The sequence below is a fragment of the Protopterus annectens genome, chromosome 1.part1, assembly GCF_019279795.1.
Source record: "Protopterus annectens isolate FY-2018-M chromosome 1.part1, PAN1.0, whole genome shotgun sequence".
Classification (NCBI taxonomy): domain Eukaryota; kingdom Metazoa; phylum Chordata; order Ceratodontiformes; family Protopteridae; genus Protopterus; species Protopterus annectens.
In genome coordinates, this window is record NC_056726.1 from 1,719,506 (window position 1) to 1,740,738 (window position 21,233).

The following is a 21,233-nucleotide window of genomic DNA, read 5'->3' on the forward strand; positions in this document are numbered from 1 at the left end:
TTCTGTTTGATCTCCTTCTACCAAAACAACATCCATTAAACCAAACACTTTCTTAATTTCTTAAAAAATCAATCCAACATTCTTTAAATGTCACCCAACACATCATCTTTGTTACATATAAAATTCCAGTCACCATCAATAATCAGTTTCCATATCTTCTTAAATACGTAATCCCCTTGTAAATCCTTGCCGAGTCTAATTATGGTGGCTGCTAAAAAAGCAATTACTAGAAAATGGAAATCAAAGTCTAAAGCAACTGTACTAGAAACAGTGAATATAGTAACAGAGATAAAACAACTGGAACTGGGATCTTTAGAAAAGAGAGGGAGCAAACTACATAGGAAAAAATGTGAATTGTGGGAGCATATGCATGGCAGGACCGAGGTTTAAGAGGCAGGATTTGAATGAGCCATATAATGCTTAACTGACAATGACTGGACAGATTATAAGTGTTGCATAATGTTTGCAACTTCACTTATTTCACTGGTGTCTGTGATGTATAAATGGTGTCGTGTTGTTTATTTTTCATTTATATAAATGTAAGATTGCGTATGTCATACATGAACATGTAATAAGGATGTTTGCTGGCAATAAAAGATAGATAAATAAACGTATTACCCTAATCCTGCTCAGCTTGAACATCTTCACAACAAGGGGAATATAAACTTTCTTTCTTGCTAATAACTGCTCGATGCTACAAATATATTACTATCTTTTCCTCCTCCTCTTCTTCTTCTTGTAAAAGTATTGGAGCCCTTCTCTCTACTACTATAATTGCATCAGTCTTCCTTCGTTCCTAGTATTCTGCTGAGTATCTTCTCTGAAACATTTGCCTCACTAAGTTCACTGCTGTCCAAATGTGTCTCCTGTAGCACTACTATTTGCATCTTAACTATTTAGCATAAAATTTGAACGACAAATTTCATACCTATTCCCATTTCTAGTAGGACTAAGGGATACCTCTCAGAAATACAAGTTTGAAAAAAGAGTGCCAAGACAGTCCACTGCTTGTAAAAGTAACAGGAAGACTAAAGAGACAAAACATAACTTTGAATTAAAAAAAATGCTACACTAAAAAAAATGCAGCTGGACTAGCTGATGGATACCACCCTGCCAAGATCTCATTAACAGGGATACTGAAGATCCACTGCTACACTGAATTTACATGCACAGCAACATGTTTTTGTTTTCAAGAACTGAAGCATAATCACAGTGATGTGCCATGAGAATGGATATCAACTTTGTTTCAAACAGCTGCCGCAAGTTGTCTTAACACAAACACACATCTGCACTAGAAAATCAGATGACACTGGGTCCTTTTCTGGGTCATGTATACCTCTTAGCAATCTATTTTCTAATACACATTTGCTGAGGATCATGATACCCAATATACTGCCACACTAAATTAGCTAGACATATTCAAAAGCTCAATCCAAGCTCTTGATACACCAGCAAAGAAGTAAAACAAAGAACAATTTCAGAATACAAATTTAATTTAACAGATAATTTTTAACTGAAAGCTTCATTCCCAAAGAACTTTAACATGTAAAACACCAGAGTAAGTCACTTACACGGACAGCAAGTCTTTCAGAATCATGTCCTGATGTAGATAAGCCTTACACCAGAGTAAGTCCCAGACACAGACAGCAAATCTTTTGGAATTGGGCCCTAAGTTATCAGGATTGACTGCCAGCCCTCTCCTTCTATCTGTACTCAGTCTGCTATAGACTCCTCAGTAAAGACGTGTGTATAGCCTTTCAACCCATGAAAGATCCAACACTCTTTGACCTCCTGGTCTTCTAAAGAAGAAATGGTACCTCAAAACCCAGTTAAAGAAACTAAGCATTAATCAGCAGATAAATAAGATATATTGTCATAATATTCATAGCCCAATAAATTCCTCACCTTTGTTACTAACTTCTATTACATGTCAAGCATAAAAACGCCCTTGCCACCTTCAAAGTAAACACAGATAATTGGATGGACTGAATCAAATTTTCCCCTGGTATATCTTGCTTTACCTGCCTTAAGGCTATAGGGAACATTAAACATGGGTTTATGACTAGGCTTGTAATGGTTTGCAGACTCATTTGCCTGGTATTTAACCAATGAAACTATGAACCTATAAATTGAAATTTACATTTAAAAGTAAAGTTCTTGGCATTTAGGTTTATTTTCCTGAAAAGAACAATCAAAGTGGCTGAAAATGTTAAATGTACTATAATACTACACAGAATAGAGATAAAGTTTACTCTTTATTTTGTATGGTTTACTATTAAAATGATGAACGGAGATGCTCTGCAGAAAGAAAACCAAAAGACGGATGGATTCAATTTTCCGTGCTGCTGAACATCTCTGTGTTCGAAAGTTCATATCAGCGAATGCACTGTGCATTCGCTGATATGAACGAAGTACTGCACAGAGAACATGGTACAATGCAGTTTTGGACACTCATCTCTTTCCTCACTGTAGTGCGATCTCGGAGTTGGAATATATAGTTAGCAGTGGGGGTGGTTTGCCCCCTGTAAAAACGTGATGTGAAGTGTAGGAGTTTCATTTAACTTGAACTCCTATATGGACATCACATGATCTGTTCGGCAACAATGTCGAATCTGCAGAATTCGTTCAGCAGATTCAACATTGTGCCATGTTATATATTTTTACTTTCGTTTTTTTTTTTTTTTGTTTTTTTGTTTTTGGTGTTCCGAACAGGATTTATTTTTCAGTTCATCATTTTGATAGTAAACCATTTTGCATTTCACATTCTTCACAACTGCTGCATCTGTCTTTACAACCAGTTGCTGCAATGAATGCTTCTGGTAAAATCAATATTTTTTAGAAATATTTTACAGTGCTAAACATTCCAACACTGCAGGGTATGATACCATTTACAAGACTAAACATTCTGTAGCCAAACCAGACCTTTACCTTTTTACATGAACCTAAGTCTGGTATTAACAACAGCGTCAATGTACAAGCTATAACAATGTTAAAAAAATAAAGCGGAGTTGATAAAACAGCAACCTACACCAGGCAAGTTAAACAAAGTAAATGAACATGATGAGACTCTAGAACTGGGATAGGGGTGCTGGGTCAGGATAAGAAGGTTGAAAAAGAAACAAATGACAACTAGAGGGATACATAAAAATAAGGACTGGTACAAACTGTAACAGATCACATACAGGTGTCTGAAGGGGCAAAGGAAGAACTAAAGAGGGGTCTGGGGAAGGCTATTAATGCCACAGCTTCAAAAAGTATGAACATTTCTTTAAAAGGGAGGAAAAATTTACTATTAATAGTCATAAAACCAAATGACCCAATTTGGGCAAAAAATAGTTATGTCTAAAGTACTTTATACAAGTTTCCCATGTTCTTCTCTTTTGTGCTTTACTGCAATTTCCAAGTCTTAGTGAGACAGAATGAGCAGACAGGAAAGAAAGACCTACTAAAATGCTGATACACACATATCTCACTTAACTTACAAGTGTGGACAGGGATTCCAGGCCCATCCCCTTGCCCCGTTACTCTGCATGCCTGCTGCAGTAGACCTTCTTTGGGCTCCCTTCACCTTGCCATCACACACACTCAGTTGTAGTTGTGGTTTTAGTTATGTAATCACATTTATAATGCTGTGAGCAAGACTTGGGCTAATGATAAAGCAGTGGAAGGTGAATGGGATCAAACAACTACATAAATCAAAGTTTAAAGGCATTACTCAGAATTTTGTAGCAAACTGTTACTTTAAGACTAAATTTGAGATTTTTTGGATAATACTAGATAGCTGAGAAGTATGTAGAAGAATAAAGCCCTGACTACAGTACAGCTGATCAGAGTTCAACTACAGGATCTGGCACTTGATGGTGCAAGAACAGAGAATGGGTATGCCCATCCAGAGGAAAGGGACAGTGGTTCCCTTACAGTTTACACTACTGCTTCAATGACAGCTTCAGCTGCAGATAGTACAGTTGTGTACACTTACCATAAATGTAGATGTTGAGGGTATTCACTGTTGCAGTCACTACATTTGGGTAATCTGCTGGCAGGTTGCCCTCAGACGGCCTGAATTCCAAAGTCTTGGGTCCTGCGTCAGTTGCCATCTCCTCTTGCATGACATCAGGGGTATAAAACAAGCAGCAGACGCCATTTTCTTTAGTTTTTCTTGCTCCAGATGTCAGGTGCCCCCAAAAAGGTAGCAAAAATATATATGTATAAAAACTTTATATACATGCATCAATATAAACTTTACCCTCACCTACAAGCAAATACACCACATAGGTTGTAGAAGATAGAGAAGGAAAGATAAACACCAGAATGAAAGGGGGATGGCAGAGGATAACCAGGACTGCAACAGTGAATACACTCGAACGTCTACATTTATGGTAAGTGTACACAACTGTACTATGTTCTTCGTGTTTCACTGTTGCAGTCATTACATTTGGGTAGAATCCCAAAGCTATGGTTGGGAGGCTGGAGCTAAACAGCATTAGGTGTGGCTATAAGGCACTGCAGAACTGCAGTGGCACAGCCTGCCCTGGACTTAGAGTAGAGAGCCAAATGATAATGCTTTGTAAAGGTGTGAACAGAACTCCAAGTAGCAGCCTCTAGAATGTTTTTGGTTCGTACTCCTCTGAGAAAGGCTGCTGAAGTAGCTGCAGCTCTGGTGGAATGAGACCTAATGCCCTTGGGCACAGGTTTACCATGGTGTAAGTAGCAGAAACGAATGCAGTGGCTTATCCACTTTGAAATAGTCTGCTTTGAAATAGCCTTTCCTTCTGATCCTGCAGCATATGTTACTAGTAATTGCTCAGTTTTTCTTAGAGCTTTAGTCCTGCTTAAGTAGAATCTTAGCTGTCTGTGTACGTCCAAGGAATGCAGAATTCTCTTCCCCTTGTTCTGCGGATTTGGATAAAAGGTTGGCAAATGAATAGTTTGGTTAAGAGCCACACTGGAAACCACCTTAGGCATATATGTTAGATTTGTCCTCAAAGACACCCTGTCTAGGTAAAATATGATAAAAGGCTCCACAGCCATGAGGACCTGTAGCTCTGAGACTCTTTTTGCTAAAGTAATTGCTAGTAGCAGAGCTGTTTTCCATGATAAGAACTTTATATCAGCAGTAGCAGCTGGTTCAAATGGTGGCACGGTGAGCTTTTCCAACACATAATTAAGGTCCCATGCAGGTATTGGTGATCTTCTAGGAGGCCTTAAATTTTTGGCTCCTCTAAGATACTGTAAAGGATGAGAAAAGATAGGTGGCTCTGTATTGTACAGAGCCGAAATGGCAGAGGCATGGATTTTAACTGATGAGAAAAAAAGGCCTTTGTCAAGCATTTCAGTCAAGTATTGTAATATCTGAGGAAGATTTGGTTCTGCTGTATCAGTTCCTTGTGCTTGATTCCAAGCACAGAATCTCTTCATTTATCAGCGTAAGATAGTACTAGACCTTCTGGCTTCCAAAATGACATCCATCACAGCTTTACTGAGAGTTGTTGCTTGTATCACTACATGATCAGCCATGCTGCCAGGTTCAGTGTCTGGAATTGATTGTGCAGGATCTGATTGTTTTGCTGGGACAGTAGTTGAGGTCTTTGAGGTAAGGTCCAAGCTGGGTATTGAGACAAGTTCCTTAGGATTGGGTACCAGTAATGGCGGGGCCAGTCCGGGGCAATTAGTATCATCTTTGGTTTATCTTGTCTGACTTTTAGGAGGACTTTGGGAAGAAGAGGCAGAGGAGGAAAGGCGTAAACGGATAGGTTTTTCCAACTGAAGGATAGGGCGTCCACTTTCCATGCTTGTCTGTGATAAGTCCTTGTGCAGAATCTTTTCAACTGATAATTTTGAGGACAGGCAAACAGATCTATGTCTGGGCTCCGCCATTTCTTTGCTATCATACTGAAGACTTGTCGATCTAGTTTCCAATCGTGAGGATCCATAAGGTTTCTGCTTAAATCGTCTGCCAAGAGTATTTTGTTTTCCTGGCAGGAATTGAGCTTGAAGACGTAATGGATAAGTCAAAGCTGTGCCCCACAGTGCCATGGCTAATCTGCAAAGGGGGTATGAGTGCGTGCCACCCTGCTTGTTTATATACCACATGACTGTGGTGTTGTCCGTCTTTATCAATAGTTGTACTGGATGAAGTAAGTCCTTGAAGGCTGTCAGGGCATTTTGAACAGCTAGCATCTCTTTCTGGTTGATATGTAGATACATTTGTTTTGGGGTCCATATGCCCTGAATGCATCTTCCCGCCATGTGGGCCCCCCCCCCCCGGGCATAATCTGATGCGTCTGTTGTTAAGGTTTGGCTGGCAGGGGGTAGAGTGAAGGCCCATCCCATGTTTTGCTGACATGCCTTTGCCCACCATAGAAACTCCTGTTGTAGGCAGGGAATGAGAGGAATCATTGCTTCCAGACTGTGACAATGTTGACTCCATAAACTTTTTAGGTACCATTGAAGTTTCCTCATATGCAGTCTTGCAAATGGAATCAGTAGGATTCAGGATGCCATGAAGCCCAAAGCCTGCAGAATTTGTCTTGCAGATAACTGGGTTTTTGTTGCCATCAGTTTGAAGTAAGTAGTCAGTTGCCTTTGCTTGTCTGGCGTGAGGTAAGCCATCTGGGCAGTTGTATTCAAGCTTGCACCCAGGAATGTTATCTTTTGAGAGGGTACCCGTTGTGATTTCTTTTCGTTTATTGTGTACCCTAGGCATGTTAGAAGCCTTTTCACAAACGCCAGGTGTTGAAGAAGAATGTCCTTGTTCTCTGCTTGAATGAGACAGTCGTCCAAGTAAGGATATATTTGTATACTTATTTGTCTACAAAATGCAATTACTGGTGCCAGGCACTTTGTAAAAACCCTGGGTGCAGTAGATAAGCCAAAAGGCAGTGCAGAGAATTGGTAATGCATTAAGCCAGCCTTGAATCCGAGGTACCTTCTGCACGACTGCCTTATTGGGACATGCAGGTATGCCTCTTTTAGGTCTAATGTCACCAGCCAAGCTGTGGCAAAGTCAGCATTTTGAATTTTGGAATGTCCAGATATGTGTTCAAAATCGATAAATACATTTTGGCAGCCAGGCCTTATCCTTTCTGGGTACCAAGAACAGTCTTGAGTAAAAACCTTGTCCTTTTTCCTGTTCTGGTACTGGCTGAATGGCCCCCATATCCATGAGGGACGTAACCTGTTTCTGTGCCTCTGCCCATTGATTTTTTGGCATATCTGGCCAACCGTTTGCCATTGGCAGACTATGGAAATGGAATCTGTATCCCTGTGATACTATGTTTAGCACCCACTTGTCCTGGGTTATTAACTGCCAATTTTGAGCAAAAAGTGATAATTTTCCCCCTAAGGGTGCTGCCAAAAAATAAGTGCTTGGTGAAGGTAAAGGGAAGTCATTGGGACTGTTTTCTGTAGGTTTGTGCTTTGTCTCTTCCAGATTTGGAGGTAGAAGCGCCCCACTGCTTTGACCTCTATAAATCTTGTGCCTGGTATCTGGAAACCCTTAGGGCTTCTGGATTTGCCCCTTTGAGCTCTGTCTGATGCTGGAAAGGACCAACTTTTTGTAGGCCAGTGTCTACTGAATCTTGGTGGCTGCACTTGTAAGAAGTCTTTTACAGTTTGCATAGACTTAGCTTTGTCTTCCATTTTCTTTAAAACCTCTTCTGCCTTAATACCAAACAGAGCATCATGCTGTAAAGGTGTATCTAGTAATTTAGCTTTAACATGATCAGGCAAATTTTGTTCCTTTAGCCAGGCATGCCTCCTAATCACAGATCCAGTAACTGCCCTGCAGGAGGCCTCTAAGGAATCAAAACCACATTGCAAAGTATGCTTTCCAACCTGTTCAGCTACATACAATAATTCCTGCAATTCTTTATTTTCTGTACATTCAGAAATCAACATAATTTTCTGTTTCAGCAATCCCATAACATGTTGTTGATACTTGAGCATATGAAACTGGCGGTTTAAGGCCCTAATTGCAAAGGTTGCAGATGTATACACCTTTTTTCCCCATCTATCCAGTGCCCTTGAATCTCTGTCAGAGGGGGTAGGATTCTTTGCTGTTGAGGCCTTAACTCCCTTTGAACCCTGTGAAATAGTTTCAGGATAAGTAGCAGGGTTTCTAAATAAAAATTTGTGCGAGTCAGGGACCCTGTAATATCTGTCAGGCTTGCTGGGAGCCAGAGGTAAGGAGTCAGGGTTCAAGCTTGACTCAGAAAACACATCATCCACAATGTCTAAAACAGGGGGTATGGCTAAAGGCCTGTGCTGAGGGAGAAGGAGGAAATCCCTGAGCCTCTTTTTGATTCTGAGAAATCTTGACTGTCCCAGTGAAAATGCTCCCACAAAGTATGCAAGGTTTCTCCAAATGAATAATCCTCAGGAGGTGATGCAGATGGGATAGACTCCTCTGCATCAGAATCCTCACAGGGAGGTATAGATAACTCCTGGTCAGAAGAGGAATCAGAAGAAATAGAAACCTGACCTGAAGATTCATAATCAGTGTCTTGCCTAGGCCTCTTATCTGGAGGGGGATGGAAACCCCTGATCAAGGTAATAAGGTCTTCAGCCATTTTGATCATCTGTTTTTTAGGTATAGGCCTGTGCATGTGACTCATGCGTCAGTTTTTTTTAATTTTAAAAGTTGCTTTTGTCTTTGGTTTTGCAGCTGTCATTGGTTTGATATAAAAATGTTGAGGCCTGAATACACCCTCAGAAGCCGGTGCCTGCTCAGCTGCTCCGGACCCATCCGAAGGAGATACATCCATGGGTCTAATACTTTGAGTATCTCGCAGCATGCCGGACTCCACATGGGTATCGGTAGGGGCCTGCGACTTGAAAGTAGTGGGCATCAGGGGTTGCGAAAGCACCTCACTGAGTACCAGCAAACTGGCGACTGGCTTAGGAGAAGCTTTGTTGTCGGGTTTGGACCTCGACTGTCTCTCTCTGTCCTTTTCTTTGCGTTTTTTTGTACTCCGGTAGTCGGATTGCTATCCGACGACATTTCTGGGTAGTTAAATCCGTTTCCAAAATATTTTGAGGAGAAAATATACAGATGCTTAATAGTGCGTTGGTTAAATCTAGCACAAAACCGACAGCCAGGCACGATGTGATCAGGGCCTAGGCAAGGAATACAGTATAAATGGAAATCCTTGTGAGGTATTTGCTTCCCACAAGTAATACAATTATTAACTTTTTCCAACATCGGTATGGAGCAAGAAAAAAGTTTCCCCAACGGGGGCTACTTAGCTTTGGTGAAGACTTTGGTTCTGAAACTCAATCGCGAATATTTCAGGAGTCAGCCGACCAGCACTTGCGAAATGCTTCTGCTTCGGGCAACCCGCGGCAAGAAAGACTAAAGAAAATGGCATCGGCCACTTGTTTTATACCCCTGACGACCTGATGTCATGGAAGAGGAGACAGCAACCGACGCAGGACCAAAGACTTTGGAATTCAGGCCAACTGAGGGCAACCTGCCAGCAGATTACCCAAATGTAATGACTGCAACAGTGAAACACGAAGAACATCATCATGATGCAATGAACTTGTGTGGAGGATGTGGGCTTTGCAGCCAAAGCCAGTGATAATCACCCTTGGAAAATGTGGGGGGTGGGGGTAGTCCACATGTAGACTGATGAGTATAGGTGCCCCTTGTGATGATTCAAGTGTTCATGTCACCAACCAGGGATAGAGATTGGCAATAAATAAAAATGTTCTCATTTTTGGTATGTCCCTGAGAGTACAAAACACCATCAAGGCTTCCTGACTGATGACCACCCCCAAAAAGAGTGAAACATCTAATGGAAGGGATGCTTAATGATCAGCCATGGAGGAGAGCAAAACTAACGCAAAACACCTAATGATCAATTGCTTAACATTTCATGAATAAAATTTACTGGCTTGAAAGAGCACTGTAATGCCTTCTTTACTTTGCAGCACAAACAACAAAACTGCACATGGTAAATCAGAAAGGTAAAAAAGGACAATTAGTTAAAAAAAAAGTGTAGTTTCTTTCAAGTTACAGTGCTTTAAACCTCTGCTTTTAAATAAAGGTGTGATTTTTAGGTCAGTCTGAGTAGTACCTTTCAAGTAATTATATGCTATTACATTTTTGTTGTGTCTAAGAAACTTAAACTTACCATAACAATGAATTAACTCAGATAAGGATATAAACTTGCATAACGTGGTTTTGTACTGTTGTGAATTAGAATTGTAAAGGCATTTTACTAACAAGGTTAAGTGTGTTAGTTTATCTTTTTTTGGAATAAAAACCAGCCTGCAACATAAGACTGTGGAGTTGCATTTACTTTCTAACTCAGTTTAACCCCAGATGTGTTATAAGCCTTACACATTTTGTGTCAGTACTGGGCATCTGATGAAGTCACTAAAATATCAAAATATTGTTTGTGAAAGTGCTACTTCTTTACACCCAAAAAGGACTGTCCTTTTGGTGAAATCCAAGCAAGCTACCTTTTTTTTCTGAACCAGAATGGAATGTGGAGCTATCATACTTATATTAATCCCGTGGTGTACGCTCTTCCTCTACTGCACTCCATCTTGAACTGTTGTGAACCAAGCAAAATAATGAATAAATTTTAATCCTGATTGACTTTAAATGTTTTCAGTGTAATAACCATTTAAGAATAGTTTAAAATGTTCTATTAGCAAACTTTAATGCGAATTAACTAATGAAAGGCACAAAACCTCTTGCACCCTTCAGTCTGAGGTCTGTTCCTGACCAGTAGCAGGAAAGAAACAAGGCATGTTCACTGCTTTGAAATTGTGCCAAGTAGTTCCCACTACAGACAACAGCATAGCTCTACATAAAACCGCTCTGATGATCCACACCCAAACAGTATCAGTGTTTTTGTTAACCTATCATATACGTACATAATGACAAATCATCAAATGCATGGGCAGTTAAAAACATCTGTAATACTTACTAAAGAATATGTAGAGAAGGGCAAGTAAACTTAGTCCAACTGCTATACCCAGCTTTGCATCAACAAGGAAAGCAAGCAGTAATCCAACTCCGCTGCAGAACAACAAGGTAAGGAATACCATTAACCAAGAGAATTGAAACAAAGGCTCTATCTGCTGGCCGGCAAAAGTCTTCATTTCATCTAGGAATACAAATTAATGAGAAGTTATCTAAAGTCATCAAATCATGTCAACAGGCAAGTACAATAATATAAATCTGCATTTGTCATGATCCTGAACTTTATTTTGCAAAGTTACAGTTTTAAACAACTTTTTTACCTTTTGTACCTGCACATCTGCTGTAAGTGGTTTTGCATGTCTGTGCTACTTAATATGGGAAAGTGATTGTATTCTCTCCCATACTTATTTACTATAAAAAAAACACACACAGCTTCTCTAACATACAGGAATTAAACCATAACTACAATCCTGGCAATTAGAGTTCAAGTATTGGGTTGGGCATCTGTTGGAGCTGATGGGGGAAGGGAAGAGTGGCACAACATTGCCAAGTGGCAAATCTTTGGGAGGAGGTTGTGGGGGCACATGTTCCCATGGTAGGGAACAAGGTAGACAGAAGTCTTTTTTTGTTTTTTTTTTTTTTGAAAAACAGTTTTGCTTATTCATTACTTTACTGATTTGCAACTTGAGTTCATATGCATTAGGTAAAGAAAAGCAACTCGATAAAAGTTTCCATTACTGTGTACATGGCATTACATACACAAGCACCATCATAATTCTATTTACTCAATAAATTACAACACACTCATATGCTTTTTAGTTCTTACTGAGAGTCATCTACTTTAGCATTATTCTGTAAGCAGAATTTGCAAGCACACCATTTATTTTTATGAAATGCATTTCCTCCATCTTGTAAGAATTCCATCTCCAAGACTTTTACTTCATTTACTACGTTTGGTACTACATTTAATGCTGGTTTAAATTCTGTGTGATTCCCTTTTGGTTGTTAACATTAGACTTAAGGTCTTCCCATGTCTCTGCATTTCTAACTCAGTAGAATTATATCCTTGGTTAATCTCATGTTCCCCAAACAACTATGTCAGGACATTCTGTATGGAGTTCTTAAATCCAGATAGCTTCATTTATTCCAAGAAAATGTGCTCCTAGTTTCCTCTAACATTCCCTTCCCATCTCCCAAAACTATCCTCCAACCGAGGTAAAAACTTTAGGTCTACTTAAGAGTATAAAAGTACCTATGCACAGGAGTTCCAATATGGCTGAACAATGAGCAGAAGGCTAACTGCAGCTATCCCAGTGTAAAAACTGATGGTGGTGTAAAAAAAAGTCAGTAAAAGTTAACAATTTGGGTGAAAATTCAGTTGCTGGTCAACCATTACACTGCCTGGATGTCAGCAAAGAAGAAATCTGGAGAAAGACAAAATCCACCATAAAAGAACAGAAAACTCTGGTTGGAAATCACCTTGCAGTTATTTAGCAAAAAGCAGTTCGGTTTTCAGGTTTGGTACAGGAGAAGGCCAGTAATTTAGAAGGAAAAATAAATCAAACTCACTCACAGGTATTTAAAGTACAGGAGGTACTACAGAAATATATAAAGTCAAACGAAAAAAGGCTGGAAAGAACAGAAGTAACTAAGTAATTATTTAAATGAGCTGATAAAACATAAGAATGAACTCAGAGGCTGAAATGAAGGAAAGGCTGGCTGAATGAGGCCGAAATGAATTCACAATTCAGTTGAAAATCCACCATTTAGGCCTATAGTTTCGGCTAGTGATCTAAAACCCACCCAGTAGCAGTATACATAGACCATAATGCAAAGAAAATAGTTTTTAATACCTCAAACCTGATGCAAGATTCAATGGGATTTCTTGAGTAGATTAAAATCTTCAATTTGGAAGGAAGGTCTAATTTTTTTTTTTACCACTGACATAAAAGATTAGTTGTCAGTCACTCCCAAGAATGAGGGACTTAAATTTTTCCATGTATCCCCTACTTTTCAACCCATACTGTCGGACAAACTGGTTAACTTATTAGTTGAATTAATGAAACTTATTCTGGAGAATAATTACATTCACTTCCAGGGTGAATATTTTCAGCAAGTCACTGGAGTAGCAGTGGGAGCAGCGTGTGCCCCTGCTTATGCAAATCTTGTTATGTTGGGATGGGAAAGGCAATATGTCCTTAATAGCACCTTTTCAAAATTCCTGCACTTATGTGTGGTATATGGATGACATCTTTAATTTGTGGGATGGTGACCCTGAGGGAACACCTAGATTCCTGGAGTACCTAAATGGCTGCACAACATATTTTAAATTTACACGAGTGGAACAAGGACAGAATTAATTACCTGGACGTAACTGTGTCGCACATCATTGGTGGATTTAACCCTAACATTCATAGGAGGGATACCTGGTGTAACAGCTACTTGCACTATGACAGCTGTCACCCCCAATTTCAAAAAAGAAACTTAGTGAAGGGTCAAGCTATTAGGATAGCTAGGATGACATCTGACTAGAATGAACTGGGGACAGAATTAAATAAGCTTAAAGAAATGTTCACTAACAGGGGCTACCCTAGTGAACTGGTCACCAAAATTTTGGGGGACGTTCTCAAAGGATGGGGTAACAGATACCGCCCCCTTTTTGGAGGGTGGGGCATGATACAGAAAACACTCAGGATTCCGAAAAAGAGTTCAATAAAGCATTTATTACAGAGTTTAACCATTTTACCAAACCTTTGAGTGACATACTACAAGCTAATTGGAGCATTTTTAAAATCGGTAAAGATCTAAGTGAAATAGTGGGTGATAAGCTGAGGTTCACCTACAGGATATGAAAGAATGTCAAGGAACACCTTGAGGGTTATCAACTCAAAAACGGAGAAGTATGAAAGGGGACAACTCCTCGTGGAGCATACAACTATTGTTCCTACATCATTAATACACAAAACCTAACCGTAGAAAATGGACTGCAGAGTAAAATTTATTTCAAAAAAGGTAATTGTGCAACCTCCAAATTGGTATATTTAGCAAAATGTGTGTGTGTGTGTGTGTGTGTGTGTGTGTGTGTGTGTGTGTGTGTGTGTGTGTGTGTGTGTGTGTCTGTGTGTGTGTGTGTGTGTGGGGTGCCCAAGTTTTAACATAGGCAAAACTGAGAGAGTGCTCAAAAATAGAATTAATGAGCACCTTTATGATACAAGAACAAGAAAAGAAACTAGTGCCTTATACAGACACTCACGTGAGTGTGTCAAATTTGGGGGCTTCGAGTTTGGAATCTTGGATGTAGTAAAAAAAAGAACACAACAGGAGCTGATTGGAAAGTAACATTAATAAAAAAGGAGTTGATATGGCAACTTAGGTTAAAAGCCACCTTCCCCCCTGGTTTGAATGAATATATATCTGTTAAACCCATTTTAAGGGAAAGGGCAGCTATTATAGGATGAATGGAGACTCAAACAATATGTTTTGGTTCTGTAATTCTTGGTACTATATATATATATATATATATATATATATATAAATAAATACACACACATATATATATATATATATATATATATATATATAAAACCGAAAATTTTATTAAGGTTATGACACAAGCTTATTAAACAGTTTTTTATTAAGATTATATTTATAATGTGAAAGGCTATTTTACATAATATGTACTGCAAGGGATTAATTAAAGAGGGTATTTATGGAAGTAAAATGGAAGGCATTCATTTCTCTGATGAAGTCTCTGTGGTGAGACAAAAGCGCTTGCATTGTTTTACTGGCTTTATATTTTAATAAATTCTTGAAGCTGTTCAGCTGTGACTGGAGTCTTTTCAACATTTATTTCTTTTTAGTCAAGTCATTTTACTTTGGATATATATTTTTTTCAAATGAAGGAAAGACTAGAAGAATGAGTCTTCTCAAAAACAAGTTTCAAAATCCGTAGAATTAGAAGACCTATCACAGAGAAACCCTGAGATTGCATTAATCTGAAGGGTAAATAAACAAGTGAAATCGTATTTCACATCAAAATAGGATCACTGGACGGACACTTATTCTGTACAAATAAAGTCTGGCAATGAGAAAGCAGACAACACCTATATTTTAATAAAGGTGCAATCATACCAGCAGAAAGTACTGCTCCCGACTGGGGACACCACAGCATTTGCAGAAAATGATTATTAACTGTACACAATGCAAAAGAGAGTCAACATTTTTTTCCAATCAGGGGATACCAAAATGCAGATATGAGATTCAAGTTGCTATATCCAGCTCTCCTTAGCATATTTTTTCCTGGAGGATCAAATACATTTTTTGATGCAGGACATACTAAAGAGGAAATAAAAATGTTTAACCAAAACAGTGTGTGACAGCAAGCAAAAGGATACTCTGCTTCTCATTCCTCTGACAGTAACAAAGCCCAGAGAGAGAACTTGACACCAGTGAAATATTTTATATTGTTCCAAAGGAAATGACTGAATGACAGAAAAGTTCAGGGAGCTAACTAGAAAAATCAGGAGTACCTTGGACTTGAACCAGAGACCAGTGTTGGGAGGTCAAGCCAATCAAGATGATGATCAGCAATAATGGGAAATTAATGAATACATGGAAGAACTGTGGTGCGTCATTCCCAAAAGATGCAGTTTAGACATGAGAACTGTGCTTCTGTAAAAGGAAGTGGCTTAAAATGCCTGGAAACCTTGTTGAACATGTTAAATTGAAGGGAATACTGTAAAAATTTCCTTTTCGTCATTAATATTTAGAAGGACAGTGAAGAGACTGAAGATGCAACTGCAAGTAAAAAAAAAAATGTTTAGGTTCTTAGCAATATTTGCATAATAAAACTTTGTTATACACTCACCATAATGTTCCATCAGTGTTGTCTATTTTCATTCTTTCTCAAATGATGGGTTCAGATCCAACCCTCGGATCTGACTTGGCCACCTTTTCCAGCTAGTGGAACACTGAAATTCTTGAGCTCCTACCTTACCCATAATGCCCTAGTCACTCCAATCTTGTTTGCTGCCCCTTAAGCCTCAAAGCATTAGGCAATGATAAAACAACAGCATACTGATTAAACAAGAGTCCCCAGCTACCTATATCTCAGGAGGACTCTAAGTAAGGATATTCCTGAGCATCTCTGAGCCATAAGCTGCACTTCCCCTAGAGACCAGATCTAACTTGTAGTGAGCAATAAAGGTATGAGGATTAGCCCATGTTGCGGCTGCACAAATATCATCCAGTGAAGACCTAGATAAAAATCTTTAGCCAGGATCTCTGGTGCAGGGATAAACAACCCCCTGACTGCCTCCAGTTGAAAGGGTTTTACCTTCCTGTTCACACTTACACAGTATGTCTTTCACTTTGGGGCCAAATAAGGAACTTACATCAAAGGAAGCAGTGACGAAGTAAGACTTGAACAGCTCCGCAAAGGCTTCCTGATGGAAATGCCTGAATCCACAGCCCATGAGGTACATTCAGCTGGATGGCAGATAATTCTCATGGACGAGTTTGAAATGGATTGGAGGGTAGCCAGCTGCAAGGCAATAGTGCTCTCTGCCTCGGAAGAAATAGTTTCAGTGAGGGATTTGGCAAGTTCCTTAATTAAATCCCTCTTGAGTCTTGTAAAGTGTGCCAAATAATTTAGTGACCAAAAGGCAAAGGTCACTGAATCATACACATGCTCCCAAATCTGTCCAGCACACTAGATTCCCTGTTAGGGGATGTACAGAGGAACTCTGTTCTACTAGTTCCTTCATTTTGGCTGCTGCACAAGTATGGCATCAACTGGTACTCCCTTGCTCCAAAACTCTGTCCTTCAATGGTGCTAAGATCCTATCTGGTCTCTTGGGGACAGGCTCAACGGTATCAGGCTCCTTCCACTCCTGTCAAGAGACCAAATCAATGAGCTCATGGGTGGGCGAAGTCACCCAGGAGGTAGATGGGCCAGCTCCGAAAGCCTCCAGGAATACTGACTCCTCTTGGGAAGGGTTGTTGGGAGACAAACCATGCCTTTCCTTTAGGAGTTCTAGAATGCCTCCAAAGGAGACATCATTGGGTAGTGATCTTGGGGCTTTTTCCCCTCATCAAAGTCAGTATCCTCTGTAACAGACTCTTGTGGAGAGTAAGTGCCACCTCTTGCACTTATTCTTCCTGATAACCTCTTTAGTGGGATGCTCCGGAGAAGTGTCAAAGGAAATCAACATACTCTGCTGGGTATCCTGGTGACTTGTCTGGGCTGGCTGAACCAGTGGCACAGGTGGTTGAGGCTCTAGACACAGAGAAAAATGGAGTTGGAAAGTTGGAGCCGAGTGGTGGGAGAAGTCTGAACTCTAGGAATTGAGAAAGTTCTCTCCACTACATCGAAAGTAGAACGCCTTGGACAGAAGGAAATAGAAATTTCTGAGAAGACATGCTTCTAGATCGTAGGATCCCTCCATCCCAAAGGCAGACTACTCAAGGAGGGAGTCGGAGTTGAACTGTCTAATGCTGAAGCTCTGAGGGGCAAAGAAGTGATCAGTGCTGGTCCACTCAGAGATACCACCAGAGTCAAAGATACCATAATCTTTGGATCCAATGCGGATGACTCTGGAATATTCAGATCCAACTTCTCTCAAACCACTGGTGGGATCGGAGGAGGAGCCAGTAATGGTGGGGTAGTACTAACAAAGGTCTCCGGACCTGTTGGGGTCAGAGCCAGAAGAACCCCCATTTGAAATTGTGTTGAGAGAAACTTCCTCATCATCCTATCTACATTGGTTTTGGTCAGACTTCTGCAGGAACGAATGTAAGATGTGATCGACTGTGGCCTAGAGTGATGATGCTTCAGATACAAAAATGGAAAAGGTAGATGAGAACAGACTGGATCCAAAACAAACTGTGGTGATCAGATCCAAGGAGACTTTTCGGGCTTAGACTTCAGATCCAAAGGTTTAAAAAGTTTGCAAGGAGGTTCAGATCCCGGAGTCAAAGGAGAAGTCAGATCCAGGGAATGCTTTCTCACAACATTTTTATCCATTTTCTTAGGGGTTTGAGCCCAGATGATGCTAAAGACTTACAGGGGAACAAACCTCTTAGTATCAACTTATTTTTTTCTATCCATCAAACCTCTAGGGTTAAACATTTTGCAAATGTCACAGCTACAGTCTAGATGTGCAGGGCCTAAACATTAAACACATTTAGAGTGCGCATCTTATAAAGGTACACTTTTTAAAACGCGAAGGTAGAATAATGAGAAGTTATGTACCTACCATAACGTTCCATGTTAGTTGTCTTCTTCTCGCCTTCTTTCTTGCTGGATGGGTTCGGAGCTGATCCTCGGCTCCGACTCGGCTTATACTAAAGCTCGAGAGCTATATTTACCAGCTCGAGGCTACCCTGTATCCCACAATGCTAGGCGCTAACTATCCAGATCGTGTTTGATAGCTAACATCATAGCAATTCTGTCCCCAGAACAAAGGAGAAAGAGGAATACCTATATATATAGACATACTATGAAAGGGTAACCACGGGAGACCATACTGGGAAGAAAAGAAGGCCCAGAAGGATCCTGTCGGTCTGTCCAGGCTAGGGGGTTGGAGGGCGGGACGCAAGAAAGAAGGCGAGAAGAAGACAACTAACATGGAACGTTATGGTAGGTACATAACTTACTTATCAATGTTAAGATGTCAATCTCGCCTTCATTCTTGCTGGATGGGACCGCATACCTAGCACCTCAACCCTAGGTGGCTCATTGGAACAGACTCTTGAGGACGGTGGAACCAAAGTTAGCTCGGCTTCTGGAGGCCATGTCCAGTTTGTAATGAGAAATAAAGGTATGGGGAGAGGCCCATGTGGCTGCTGCACAAATGGAATCTATAGGCAACCTAGCCTGAAAGGCTATTGACGTAGCTAAGGCTCTAGTTGAATGGGCTCTAGGTCTTGAAGGAAGTTCTTGACGCCTCAGTTCATAGATGAAAGTAATCACAGAGGTCAACCATCTAGAAAGGGTTACTTTGGAAACTGGAAGGCCTTTCTTCCCTTCCGCATAAGACAGGAAGAGCTGTTCAGATTTCCTAACTTGCTTGGTTCTATCCAGGTAGCAACGGAGTTGACGGTGAATATCCAAAAAATGTAACTTTTGTTCCGCTCTGTTGGAGTAATTAGGGAAGAAAACTGGTGGATCTAAAGTCTGGTTTAGATTAGCCTCAGAAGATATCTTAGGTAAAAAGGGTTAGTTCTGAGGGTCTTTATGAAAAACCAGATAAGGAGGACAAACGCAAAGGACGTGAAGTTCTGAGACTCTCCTCGCAGAGGTTATGGCCACTAGAAATAGAGTTTTCCATGAGAGTAACTTCAAGGAACAGGAAGCCGCAGGTTCAAAGGGAGGGAGAATCAAAGATGTTAAGACCAGATTCAAATCCCACTGTGGTGGGGGATCTCTGATCGGGGGCTTAATTAAAAAGATACCTTTAAGGAAGGCTTTACAAAGTTTATGGGACATAACAGAGAAGTCTGACAAGCCAACATGAAAATTTGAAATGGCCGCCAACTGAATTCTGTTAGTGGACGAAGAAGATCCTGATTGAAAAAGTTCAGCCAAAAAGTCCAAGACTGACTGGATAGGTGCAGTGAAAGGATCCATGTTTCTAGTCTCTGCCCAGAAGGAAAAACGTTTCCATTTGCTAGCGTATATCCTCCTGGTAGAAGATTTATGGGAAGCTAGAATGAAGTCACGCACCGAGTGGGAAATAAAGGGAAGCCTGGCTAAGGCTGGAAGTGGAGCAGCCAAGCTGTGAGGATGAGAGAGGAGAGGGACTGGTGCAGCTCGCCCGACTGATGGGTCAAGTGATCTGGAACTGGGTCCAGATGCCACTGCTGCTCCAAGAGGTAACAATGCAGGAATGGTAACCAGATTTGTTGAGGCCAGTAAGGGGCAATGAGGATCATTGTGGATCTCAATGCGGTAGCTTTCTGAATCAACTGAGTGATTAATGGAAAGGGGGGAAAAGTGTACAGAAGACCCCGGGGCCAATCGTGGACTAGAGCGTCTCTGGGGGGGTGGCCGGGAAGTGGGAAGAGAGTGAAGAAGTCGTGGCACTTGCTGTTTTGAGATGTTGCAAAAAGATCGCAGCAAGGCTGACCCCAACTTCGGAAAATGTTATCCACTACTGACTGCTTGAGAGAGCATGAGAATGGCTCTGCTCAGCCTGTTCGCTATGACGTTGGACTTTCCGGGGATATGCGTTGCTATCAGAAACCGCTGAGAGGAGATCGCCCACTGCCAAAGTCTGAGTGCTTCTCGACATAACGGATAGGACTTGGTTCCGCCCTGCTTGTTGATGTACCACACTACGGACATATTGTCCGTCTGGACTGCAATAGTCCCGATGGGAAGAGAGTCCTGAAGGGCTTGCAACGCTAAAAGTGCTGCTCTCATCTCCAGGACATTTATGTGCAGGTGACACTTGAAAGGCTGCCATGTGCCCTGGACTGTCCTGCCCTGAAAATGCCCCCCCCCCCACCCGATCAGGGAGGCGTCTGTTGTCACCGTAGCAACCAGGGGGGGGGGGACAAAGGGTCTGCCCTGAATCACTTGAAGGGAGACCATCCACCAAGACAGGTGTTTCTTGCATGATTGGGTGATTAAAATGTTGTGTGACACTGGAAGTTGTTGAAAAGACCACTGGGAAAAGAGCATCCACTGAAGGATTCGCATGTGAAAGTGAGCTAGGGGAAGTAACGTAATGGCTGCTGCCATGAGACCTAAAGTCTTCAGTACAAACCTGGCCTGGATTCTGTTGCTCTGAAGAAGGATGTGAATATGTTTGCGAATATCTGATACTCTTTGTGCAGTTAAGTTTTGCGGACAGTTCGACTGTGTCTAATATGGCGCCTATGAAAGTAATAGACTGACAAGGCGACAAGGCAGACTTTTTGAAATTTATGGAGATACCTAGCTCTTTGAAAATTTGAATGGTGTAATCTCTGGACTGAAGAAGTTGACACCTGGTGGTGGCGGTAAGGAGCCAGTCGCCTAGATATGGAAACACCTGGAATCCTTGACGCCTCAGATGAGCCGTAACCACTGCCATGCATTTGGTGAACACTTGGGGGGCTGCAGTGAGACCAAAGGGCAGGGCCCTGAACTGGTAGTGACTGGCTCCCAGCTGGAAGCGGAGAAACCTCCTGGAGCGCCTGTGGTAGTACGCATCCTGAAGGTCGATAGAGCACATCCAATTGTCCTGGCCCAAAAAGGGTAGAATGGACTGTAGCGTGACCATCCAGAACTTCGTTCTTTGGACAGATCTGT

General features: G+C 41.0%; 1 protein-coding gene across 3 annotated transcripts in view; it reads right to left on the reverse strand.

Annotated features, from left to right (window-relative positions):
• Positions 1-21,233, reverse strand: part of KIDINS220 (kinase D interacting substrate 220) — a 2,951,961-nt gene that overhangs the window by 1,305,283 nt on the left and 1,625,445 nt on the right. For all 3 annotated transcript variants that reach the window (XM_044073258.1, XM_044073248.1, XM_044073241.1), the window contains exon 14: positions 10,941-11,120. In XM_044073258.1, the coding sequence (XP_043929193.1) occupies positions 10,941-11,120 (180 nt within the window). The remainder of the gene's footprint in view (positions 1-10,940; positions 11,121-21,233) is intronic.